Source organism: Psammomys obesus, unplaced genomic scaffold (genome assembly GCF_907164565.1).
Source record: "Psammomys obesus unplaced genomic scaffold, mPsaObe1.curated_primary_1811, whole genome shotgun sequence".
NCBI classification, from domain to species: Eukaryota; Metazoa; Chordata; class Mammalia; order Rodentia; family Muridae; genus Psammomys; species Psammomys obesus.
The window spans coordinates 15075547-15087538 of NW_026594428.1; the positions used below are offsets into that span (position 1 = coordinate 15075547).

Below are 11992 nucleotides of genomic sequence, written 5' to 3' on the forward strand. Positions count from 1 at the left end.
AAGACAAGTCTTTGTCAAATGTACATACATAGTAAATATTTCTGTGATCAGTGAAATTACTTCTTTGAGTTGAGTGAGACATTTGTTCTTCGTGTTTTTTTGTGCTAGGAAAATACTCCCTGCTTAGGAGAGGCATTGGGTTCAGCACTATAAGAATATGGTAGTGAATTGAATTGATATGCCATCAGTACTGGTTTAAATGCATTTTCTAATTCAGAACAAAAATGTTACCTTATCTTTTTTCAGATTGAAAGAATCGATCAGCTTTTTGCTACTGGAGGACTCCGTCATCTCATGTTTTACTATCAGGATGTGGAAGGAGCAGAAGCAGGTATTGTCATTTGGCATGAGATAGCCTAGAAATGTCACTAAATTCATTTGAGGGCGGCAAAAAGAAGAAATGTAATGAAGGACTAAACAGGCCTATGCCTTAGAGTGCTAGGTGTGTGTGTGTGTGTGTGTGTGTGTGTGTGTGTGTGTGTGTGTGATGTATATGTTATGTAGTGTTTTGTGGTGTGTATGTATGGTACATGGGTGTTGTATACGCATGTATGAGGTCCTTGTGGTGTACATGTATGTTGTGTGTGTGTACTGTGTGTGATGTTTTTGCAGTGTTTATATATCATGCCTTTGTAGTGTTTGTGTATATGTATGTATTGTGTATATGCAGTGTTTGTGTTTGCTTTATGTGTGTAAGATGTCCTTGTAGTGTGTATGTATGGTGTGTATTGTGTACATGTAGTGTGTGTGTACTGCATGTGTGTAGTGTATGTGTATATGTATGTGTGTGTGTAGTGTATGTATGTGTATATAGTGTGTGTGTACTGTATGTGTGTAGTGTATGTGTATATGTATGTGTGTAGTGTATGTGTATATAGTGTGTGTGTCCTGTATGTGTGTAGTGTATGTGTATATGTATGTGTGTAGTGTATGTGTATATAGTGTGTGTGTCCTGTATGTGTGTAGTGTATGTATGTGTATATAGTGTGTGTGTCCTGTATGTGTGTAGAGTATGTGTATATGCATGCGTGTGTATGTATGGTATGTATATAGTGTGTACCCTGTGGAAGGATGTCTGCTTTCTCTTTCAGGTTCGAGGATGGAGAATGGTAGTTAACCTAGATGTTTTAATTGTTTTGTGTTTCTTTTGATTTGCCGGCAGTGGGGGTACAATCATGCAAATTTTTGTCTTGAGACCTTCCTTCCTTCCTTCCTTCCTTCCTTCCTTCCTTCCTTCCTTCCTTCCATCCTTCCTTCCTTTTGGTTTTTCAAGTCAGGGTTTCTCTGTGTAGCCTTGGCTGGCGCAGACTCACTTTATAGACTGGCCTCTGACTTGCAGAGATGTGCCAGCCTGTGCCTCCCTGAGTGCTGGGATTACAGGCATGAGTGACCACCCTCAGCTGAGACTTACTTTTCTTGTGTACTAGTTCCTTCTGTGTAACCATGTTCTAGAACTTCCAGCAAACGCTGGGTTTTTAACAGAGGAATTCTTGTCAGTAAGTATAGCATCAACTTCCGTTAGTTAAATACAATATTATCTTTATTTTTTGCTGGTTTTGATTGATTATGTGCAATGTTGAATGATAGATTGAATACTTGCACTTAAAACATTGTAAGGCTTTGTATGAATTCAGCTGAATTATACTTTTAATCAGATCAATATAATTTTAAGGCCAAAGTAGAGTCCTGACTAAATATATCACACTTCTAGTATTATATGTATCCTTTCAAGACTTTTAATAATTGGAAATAGTTACTGATTTTGTCAGGAAGCATGAACATGTTTCTTAGTTTCACACTCAGAGAAATTGTTGTGGAGACTGTGTAGATGTTCTGATTGCCACAAAGCACAAGGACAGGACCTGAGTTCTCATCCCCAGAGCTCTAGTTAAAAAAAAAATAACGGGGTGTATCCTGTGCCCATCATTCCATCAGTGGGAGGGCAGGAACAGGAAGACTCCTGGAGCTCACTGATAGCCTAGGCAATTGCTGAACTCTGGGCTTACTGAGAGAGCCTGGCTTAAAAACACAAGAGCAATTAATTAACATTGACACTCAATGTCAAACTTTGACTTCCGTGCATATGTGTTCACACACGTGTGCATACGCACATGCGTGCACATTTAAACTCACACACATACATTATGTGTGAAAATTTTGAATTGCTGACGTTTCTTTAGTTATAAATTTATCTTTCCACAGAAAGTGCATTACATTTTGAGTAAAAGGAATTAAAAGACAGAAGATTTGATTTCCATCTCAGATTGCAGAACATGAACTACAGCGGGAAGTGTGTTCAGCTGTAACCATGCTCAGGGTGAAATTACCCATTTGGTATAAACTGCACAGAATAAGAAGGGCTCATAGGGTCCATCAAAGAAGCAAGAATTTTTTGTTTCTCTCTCACTCCCCTTTTCAATCTTCTCAGCATCCAAGGTTAGTTCTTCTGACCTTGGAGTAAGAATCAGGCTCTTGAGTGACTTTTCTAAACATTCTTAGGAAAACTTCTGTGATCATTTCAAATTGAAAACATAATATTAATTAAAACAAGTAGAGTATGCAGTTGACCAAATCTAGTTGGTCAGAAGCAAACTCACCCTTCTTTGCACTCACCGTCTGCTTCCTCTGACCCTTGTCTAGGGCTTCTGAAGGTTTCCACTTGGGACTCAAGAGGAACTTTTGATTCTCCTTGCTTTCTTCCTTCATCTGAACTCAGCTCAGGTCAATTAGTATCTGTCAGGTCTGAAGCCATGTACACACAAGAAGTAAAGGTGAGGGGAGAGTTTATACTCGACTGCTACTGCTGAGCTTGCTGAGCTCATGTTCTTGTGGCCATGTAGGTCCCCATGCAGCAGTGACAGCATAGCTCACCATCATGTGTTGTCCTCATAAAACTGCAGCCTTCTGTTTCAGTGTTTCACAGTGCATGGCACATGCCAGCTGGATTACCTCTGTTCTGCACCATTCCAGCATTCCTCTTGAGTGATGGAAAGTTACCCTCTGGAAAGTTCTCCTCAGAGAAGTCCCCTCACCTGATTTAAGAGAGGCACTTATTTTTCTCATCATTTAAATTTTTTTTTTAATTTTAAATTTTATTAATTATAGTTTATTCACTTTGTATCCCCCCTGTAGCTCCCTCCTTCCTCCCCTCCCAATCCCACCCTCCTTCCCCCTTCTCCATTCATGCCCCTCCCCTAGTCCACTGATAGGAGAGATCCTCCTCCCCTTCCTTCTGATCCTAGTCTATCAGGTCTCATCAGGAGTGGTTGCATTGTCTTCCTCTGTGGACTGGTAAGGCTGCTCCCCCCACAGGGGGAGGTGATCAAAGAGCAGGCCACTGAGTTCATGTCAAAGACAGTTCCTGTCCTATTACTATTGAACCCACTTGGACACTGAACTGCCATGGGATATATCTCTGTAGGGGTTCTAGGTTGCCTCCATGAATGGTCCTTGGTTGGAGTATCAGTCTCAGAAAAGACTCCTATGTTCAGATTTTTTTTTTTTTTTTTTTTGGTTCTGTTGCTGTCCTTGTGGCGCTCCTGTCCTCTCCAGGTCATTCTATCTTCCCCTTCTTTCATAAGATTCGCTGCACTCTGCCCAGAGTTTGGTTTTAAGTCTCAATATATGCTTTGATACCCTGCAGGGTAGAGCCTTTCAGAGACCTGCTGTGGTAGGCTCCTGTCCTGTTCCCTGTTTTCTCCCTCTTCTGATATCCATCCTCTTTGCCTTCCTGAATGGGGATTGAGCATCTTAGCCAGAGTCCTCCCTCTTGATTAGTTTCTTTAGGTGTACAGATTTTAGTATGTTTACCCTATATTATATGTCTAATATCCACTTATGAGTGAGTATATAACCTGTGTGTCTTTCTACTTCTGGGATACCTCACTTAGGACGATCTTTTCCAGTTCCCACCATTTGCCTCCAAATTTCATGATTTCCTTGTTTTTAATTGCCGAGTAGTATTCCATTGTGTAGATGTACCACAATTTCTGTATCCACTCCTCAGTTGAGGGGCATCTGGGACTGTGGGCATTTGGTTAGCTCCCATCCCTTGCCCACTTCTTTCTCTGTAGGTTGTGCGCTGTGTTAGGATTTATTGGCAACAGGCATCATTTTCCAGCCTATCGTGTTCCTAACCTCTAGGAGGCCAGACTTTGCAGGAGGTTGGACTGAAATCCTGCTTTTCACTAAGACTGGCAACTGTGTTCTCTCGCCTGAGACTTTCCTGGTTCTAGTACTGGGAGTTCAGCATCCCAAGAACCCTTCAGCTTTGTGACAGAGAAAACAATGAATACCTGTTTCTTGGCCCCATCAAACAAAGAAGGATTTCATACTTCCTGTGCGCTATTGAACACAGGAAGTATGAATCCTGTGGATTTTCCCTAGAGACTCTGTTTTCTGGTATCTCTCATATCTTGTTGCCTTGGTTGAAATGCCTTGTCTTGCTTATTGTCCCTCATCTGCTATTAGACCTGTGTGTATTCATCAGCAGTGGGCTTCATTTGAAAATGAGAGCAACTGGCTTTCCCTTTGGAGTGGGTCCTTCCCCAAATTGCCAGTCAGAAGCTCAGCACCATCAGGCAGAAACAACTTGAGGGAGAGGCTCTATTCTCAGGACTCAGATTTCAATTTCCATTTCACTGCCTTCCCCCAAATTCTTCCCTGAACACCACCCTCTCTCTGAGGGTATAAAATTCACTTAAGGATATAAAATTTACTTGAACACAGTGGAACAACATAGAGCATGTTCTGTTGTACCTAACTGAGCCACTCTGCAAACAACACTCTTAGACAACCAACATGAGCTTTCAGATCTTTCTGAAAATGCTTGCTGAGGTAATAAGTTTATGAAATTTTCACAAAATTCTGCAAATATTCTACAAAGAATGTTAGATTAGAATAGCCTATGCCACTTTTTAAAAAATAACATGAGAGGGGCTGCTTAGGATACAGGTTAAGTCCTTCATATTCACATCATCTACAACTCCACAATCATCTACAACTCCAGTTCCAGGGGACCTGACTCCCCCTTCTGGCCTTTCTGGACACCCGTCATTCACGTACAGGAAGGCAGAACACCCATATATGCAAAATGAGAAGACAGAGAAGGCTTAGGCAACTTGTTCAAGGTCATGTGGTTAGGAAACAGATGGAGGTTAAAGCCCTGGGTCTCACTCTAGAGCGAGAACATCAATTACTTTGTTATTCTACCTCTGCTCATGCCTGAAGCTAGCAATATACACAACTAACCAGCTGCCTGGATTATGATGGTGTCATGAAGCATTGAGATGTGAGAGTCCTCAGTTTTGTAGCTAGGACTTGCTTTTGACTTTGCCCCTGACATTCGTTGGTGGTACAGTTCAGGATAGCTTACAGGTGCCTCAGGGTTCTAAGCTTTAGTAGTATAGACATGGTTCCAGGAGAGATCCTGGAAATAGTGCATGACAATCAGTGCTTTTTGCTCCCACCCTTACCCCTGCCCGTCTCGCTCACTGACCCTGTGATCTGGAATCCATCAGATCTTTTTAGATATCTTTCAGGATGAGACTAGAGATTATGCAAGTGCCGGCTGTGTCTAGATCTGGCAGGTCAGCTATAGTAAATTCTACAAGGAATCTTCACTCTAGGTAGCAGCTCTGTACACCACAAACAACATTTGTGAAACTAAAGTTGTTTTGCGTTTGTAGGACAGTTTGGCTCTTCAGGAGGGGTAACTCCTGTTCCTGGAAAGACGAAAAAGCCCAAGGTGTTTGTGACGGAAGGAAAAGATGTTGCTCTCACGGGAGTTTGTGTGTTCTTCATCAGGTCTGACCCTTCTAAAGCCATCACGGCTGAGAATATCCACCGGGTAAGAGGACCGTCATTTATCTCAGATTCCTCCAAACCACAAACCTTGCTCAAACCTGCCTCGTTTTGTGGAGATAACCACAGGATTCTTAAAGTGGCTGGGCCTTTAGTTTAGTGGTCGAGCACTTGCTTAGAGTATTCAGGTTCTCAGTGTAATCCCCAGGACACACAGACAGACAGATAGACAGACAGAGAGCAAGGAAGTCCCTTTATCGTCAATTTTTTTTTTTAGCATTTAAAACAGACACTTAAAAAATATTACCTTCTTATCTTTTGATGAGGAATTGATATTCAGTTTACCAATAAAATATCTGCAGAACATTGTATCTGTGTACAGAGTGAGTTCTTTTCTTTCCAAAAGAAGCTCCCACCCATAATTTACTTAACGACAAGACTTCTAACAGTGTATATACAACTTGATGTTCTGTGTAAAGCAAAGTGCAACTGTTTGGATGTTCTCTGTCTGTCAGAGGTTGCATGACCTCATTACTTTCTTGTAGCAAATAAGCTAATAAACTCCTAGAATTCAATTTCTTTCTTTCTTTTTTTTTTTAATTTAGGGGAATATAATTTGAACTGGTATAAAAGTATCTTTCTCAGTATGAAAAAAAGATTCACCCACTATTTGTTTAATTAACATGTTTAGTGACTTCACTGCTATGCTGCAGTTGAGGCTAAGTTTTACAACACAGGGTGATGGACCTGTTTTCCAGGAGGTGAGCTTTAACACGTTAGACACTGCGGATGGGGGCCTGCTGAACAGCGTGAGGCGTCTGCTCTCTGACGTCTTCATCCCAGCTCTCAGGGCCTCAAGCCATGGCTGGGGTGAGCTCGAGGGGCTTCAGGATGCAGCCAGCATTCGGCAGGACTTCCTGAGCTCTCTGGATGGTTTTGTGGGCATCTTGTCAGGTGCACAGGAGAGCCTGAAGGAGAAGGTAAGAAGGAGTAGGCGGTTCATTAAAAATGATTACCAGATTCCCAACAACAGAAAATACGAGGGGTGATTCTCTCTTACATGGAAGGGCTTTATTCTACTGTGTTGAAAGCTTTCAAAATGTTTGTAGGTAATTTTAATACCTTAAGATGCGACTGTGGCTTGATTTAAATACTTTCAGTTCTACAGGCGTAATGCTTCTGAGGCCTGTAAGAATGTTTATAGCAGCGGTTCTCAACACTCCTAACGCTGCAACCCTTTAATACAGTTTCTCATGTTGTGGTGCCCCTCCACCATAAAATCTGTCATTGCTACTTCATCACTGTAATTGTGCCACTGTTATGAATCATAATATAAATATCCGATATGCAGGGTAGCTGATATGTGACGCCATACAAGGGTCATTCCCTCTCCAAAGGGGTTGTGACACACAGGTTGAGAGCCCTGGTTTATAGTAACTTAAAGTTTTACTCAGTCTGTTAGATGGAAGATGGAATGCTTGTGGCACCGATGTATTTCCTAAAATGAAAAGAGATTTAGAGCTACAGTGGAGAATGTGTGTATGTTTGTGTGTGTTAAGTAGGAAGGGGCAGGATCAGAAGGGGCAGGACAGAAGTGGTGGAAAAAGAAGGAAATAGGAATTATTCTTCCTGGAGGGAAGGGGTTGGGTATAGTAGTTTAGCTTATGACTGAAGCAGCTTTTAATAATGAGCTTGGCCAATGTGAGATTGCCTGTTTATATGACTTGTGCAGCACATTTCCTTAACGGTTAAGTAGAAGTTGCTGGTTGCACACTCATGTGTATCTGCAGTGTGTGTGTGTGTGTGTGTGTGTGTGTGTGTGTATGTATGTTAGAGAGAGACACAAACAGAGGCAGTGAGGAGAGTAAGTAAAGATGTCCAGCTGAGGTCAGGTATGTGTAGTAGGGAGATGTGGCCCCTATGGTAATCATAGCAAGGCAGCTCTATCCCCACTTCACCAGGGAATACTGGGCCTGTTCAGTGAATGAAACTGAGCTTACTAATAATGTAGACTTGTGGCACTGAGAAAATTTTATCCAGACAGGGGTAGGCATTTCTTCTAGCTAACATCTTAGTTGTATTCACAGTTAACTAGGCTGCAGGCCAGAACAAAATGCATGATAAACCAAACCAAATGGAAGAAAGTTCTTACCCAAAGCAGGGCTTTCCTGCGACTCTTCCTCATGTGTGATGGAGATATTAGTAGAGCAGGATGTGGAGGCATTGTCTCTGAGTGAGTGGGAGAAGCCACTGGACTTTAGGCCAGCTCCTGAGGGTGTGTGCAACCATGGAGGAGTGTTGGAAGGTCTGTCCAGGATAGATCAGTGCCAGCAAAAGTACAGGGAGTGGCTTGGGTGCATGTTTGACCCGAGAAGATTTATAAGAGCTCCATGAGAGTGCAGCAAAGGTGGGGAACAAGGCTGGTTCAGGTCGTTTTGGAATCAGATTGCACTGGGGAGATGAAGATCTTGGCTTTTAACTGAAGGCCTGTACAACCATCCTATGGGAAAGAGTCAGCTTGGAAGGGAGGCACAGAGACCGTGAGAGATTGGGGCTGACAAGGCTTACTATGAAGCCCACGGAGGCAGCGAGCAGCCTTCAGGAGGAATGACAGTGTGGGTGTGTTTCTCGTGGCAGACCCTGGTATGCGGAGGTGCCTCCATGAACACTTCCATGCCCATCTCTCTGGAGCATTCTTTGGTGCTCTGTTTAATGCCCCGAATCCATGTTGGGTTATATGAGTGACCAATAGTAGTAGCCCATTTTTTGGCCCTGAACATGCTGAAATATGAGTCATATCTTTTTTGAAGGTAAAGCCAAATTGTGTATGAGCACTGAGTTCTGAGATTCACACACGTTTTAAGGAACACTTCTATCAGAAGGAAGGTATTTGTAGACACTGAGAAGGTCATGTTGTGATTTGGTATGCCATGCGTGCTTAAAAGTATATTGGGCTTATTTTGGATCTCTGCCCTCTAAACTGTACTCAAGCGTTTGCAATTGAACTTGCTAACTGTGAAGACATGGGAATCTTTTCTCTCCTTAATTCCAAAAAGGAACTCAGTGATAGAGTGAAAACTACGAATTTCCACCTCCCATGCTAATTTCCTCCAGGTTGACTCAGTCTCTGTGGTGATATAACTTGGTGACTATTTCTAATTTTCTTATTAGCTTCTCTGTTTCATGGTGTATTTTCTCTAATATCCAGCCAAATTTGAGCTCAGAATCTTTTGTAGTACTTAAGACACAGAGAAAGATAGGTATTATTGTTACCATTATTAGGTGCTGCCTTTTCAATAAGCACTTTGAATGATCAAGGTAGTAATGATGCAAAGAATCCATTGAGCTCCAACTAACCTCAAGTTGACCAGAAAGTGTCTACAGACATTTGTAAACATTATCTTATTATTGTAATCTTAATTTTAATTAGGTGAGCCTTCAAAAATGTGACATATTGGAACTGAAGTCCTCCAAGGAACCTCTGGACTACTTGGCTCTAGCTAGTAACCCTGAGACTGTGGAAAGAGTAGAGTGTTGCATGAAAGTCTGGATCAGACAGACAGAACAGGTAACTCAGAAATCCGTGGTGATTTCAGATGCTGTGTCAGTGGAGTCACCAGTGGAGAAAGTCCTTTCCAGGTATATTCATTATCCACATAGCATACCACACACTCTTAAAGAGAAGGCACTTCAATGGAGCTTCTATTTATGATCAGTATTAAGAAAGTAGAAATTGGTGATTTTGTGTAATTAAGCGACTAGAAGGCTACACATTGCTAATTCTTCAGAAAACTTCCATGGACGTTTGGGGCAGGTCACTAATTCATTGTGTCCTTCAAGCGAGAGCTTGAGACGTAACTACTCAAAGTATTTTATGGGGCGGGCCCTTGGTGGCTAAGAGCATTTGCTGCCTTTGCAGAGGACTTGTGTTCAGTTTGTAGCATTCACATCAAATCACTTCTAACTGCCTGGAAGTCCTGCTCCAGGGACCCAATAACCTTGTCTGATCTTCATAGGTATCTGCATTAACTTACACCCCCAACACACACACACACACACACACACACACACACACACACACACACACAAACAAGTCTTCAAATTTTTTTGGAAAAGCTCTAGATGGAGGAGACTATTCCATCCGAGCAGTGTATACATGTAAACTTACCTTGCTTAAGGCGCGAAGTTGCTTCAGTTCACGCATTTAAAGAGCAGGCAAGGAAACCGCATATACTCATGGCATCCAGTGCTCATTCAACGTCATCACCTAAGTCACTGTTGGGTAGCAAAAGTCAACTCAGTTCTTTCCTGAAATTAGAATAATGGGTTTATGCTGAATTAGTTAAAACCCATCACTGAAGTCTCAGAAGTGAACAAATACATGATTCACATAGGGTAACTTCTTTGTTACGACTTCTTTTTTGCTCATGTATGGCTTCACACCTCAGGTCTCACACAATTGCTTGTTCTTCTCCTGCACCTACAGATCCTTGCTGAGAGCAATCAGCTGCGGAAAGAAGCAGATGATGTTGGTCCGAGAGCAGAGTTGGAGCACTGGAAAAAAAGGCTCTCCAAATTTAATTACCTTTTAGAGCAACTGAAAAGCCCTGATGTGAAGGCTGTGCTAGCAGTGCTCGCTGCAGCCAAGTCCAAGCTTCTGAAGGTTTTTAGCCATTTTGCCATGATTTATGTTATGTGAATAAGAAAGTTCTCCATCTGCAACTCCACAGAACACTTAGGGATAGAGAGGTGTTATTTTATCCATATGAAAATCTTTTAAGACTGTAGTGTTAGTCACATAACTTTGGATACTGTGAATTAACTTTCAACTTAAAGATGTTTGTTGGCTGCTATATTTATATTATATGAATTATGAGTGAGCATTGCAAGTAACTGAGATATAAAGTGATCGCACGGCTATATATGAACAGAACATGTAATAAATTCAGACAACATAGATATAGTAATCATGACAACCGAAGTCCTCATATATTAGTTTTATGCTGCAAAGCATATAACTGCGAAACTCTTTTAGCTGAAAATAGTATTTTTACTTCAGGCCAGGAATTGGGGTACAGCTTAGCCAAGCTAAGGTCCTATGAGGCTGCATCTCGGCTGTTGGCTCACCTGATGAGCCAACAGGCAGCTGATGGGGTAGCAGGCTTCTTTTAAAGAGCACCCAATATAGTAGGCACAGTCTTTGCAAGCTAATCCTGGGATTAAGTTATCATTGCTTCTGTCATACTCTATTTATTAGCAGCAAGTCATAATTTTTTCTTATATTATGTGTTTTACAGTGACTTTACATATCGTGATGCAATAGAAAGCCAATTCATGTTACATCCCCTTTAATTCTTAGGTATTGTTCTAATTTAATGTCTGGACAGCTCATTGGCAGTTAATAAATGCTTGTTATAACATGGAAACAAGTTTAGGGCTCCGGGGAAGGGGAGATCAGGTTGGAATCGAGAGAATATGGAAAACGTGAGCATGAGACACAAAGCTAGTCTGGGGGCCACCGCACAGGAAGCTGTGACTTCACAGGGCAGTGGTGCCCTGCTGAACTCTCTGCTGGAGTAGCGTATCCAAGACAAATCTGGAGACAGAGGCCCTTAAACATTTCGTTAAACTTTTGGACTTGCTCTTCCACATCTTTTTCAGATTCAGCTTCTAAACGCAGGAGGCAGAGAGCAAATGGAGATGCTGAGGAGCTAGGAGGTGACAATTATTAGGTCTTGTTATGCAGGCTCCTCTGGAAGTAATTGTGTTAAAACTGTTTTTCTGCGTTGTGCTTAGGTCTGGCGGGAGACAGACATTAGGATCACGGATGCAGCTAATGAAGCAAAGGACAATGTCAAATATTTGTACACCCTGGAGAAATGTTGTGACCCTCTGTACAACAGTGACCCTGTGCGTTGAGGTTTCTGCTCCTGTAGTCCACTGGTTACTCTTTTTACACTAGCAGAACGAAGTGCTGAGTTTTAGCTTACAGCTGTGGCCATTTTAGAAAGTTCCTACTTTCAAGAAAATACCTTCGCATAGCTCTGTATATATCTTATGTCCTCATCCATCATATCACACCTTATCATATCACATCATACCGTATCAATCTATCTTCTGTCAATCATATATCTATCCTATCCCTATCTATCTATCTATCTATCTATCTATCTATCTATCTATCTATCTA

The 11992-nt window shown here is 41.8% G+C and overlaps 1 protein-coding gene across 1 annotated transcript in view; it reads left to right on the top strand.

The window, feature by feature from the left end:
• Positions 1–11992, top strand: part of Dnah5 (dynein axonemal heavy chain 5) — a 298260-nt gene that overhangs the window by 20479 nt on the left and 265789 nt on the right. The window contains exons 3-8 of the mRNA XM_055619009.1: positions 247–331; positions 5688–5848; positions 6561–6782; positions 9233–9370; positions 10289–10465; positions 11599–11712. Coding sequence (XP_055474984.1) covers positions 247–331; positions 5688–5848; positions 6561–6782; positions 9233–9370; positions 10289–10465; positions 11599–11712 — 897 coding nt within the window. The remainder of the gene's footprint in view (positions 1–246; positions 332–5687; positions 5849–6560; positions 6783–9232; positions 9371–10288; positions 10466–11598; positions 11713–11992) is intronic.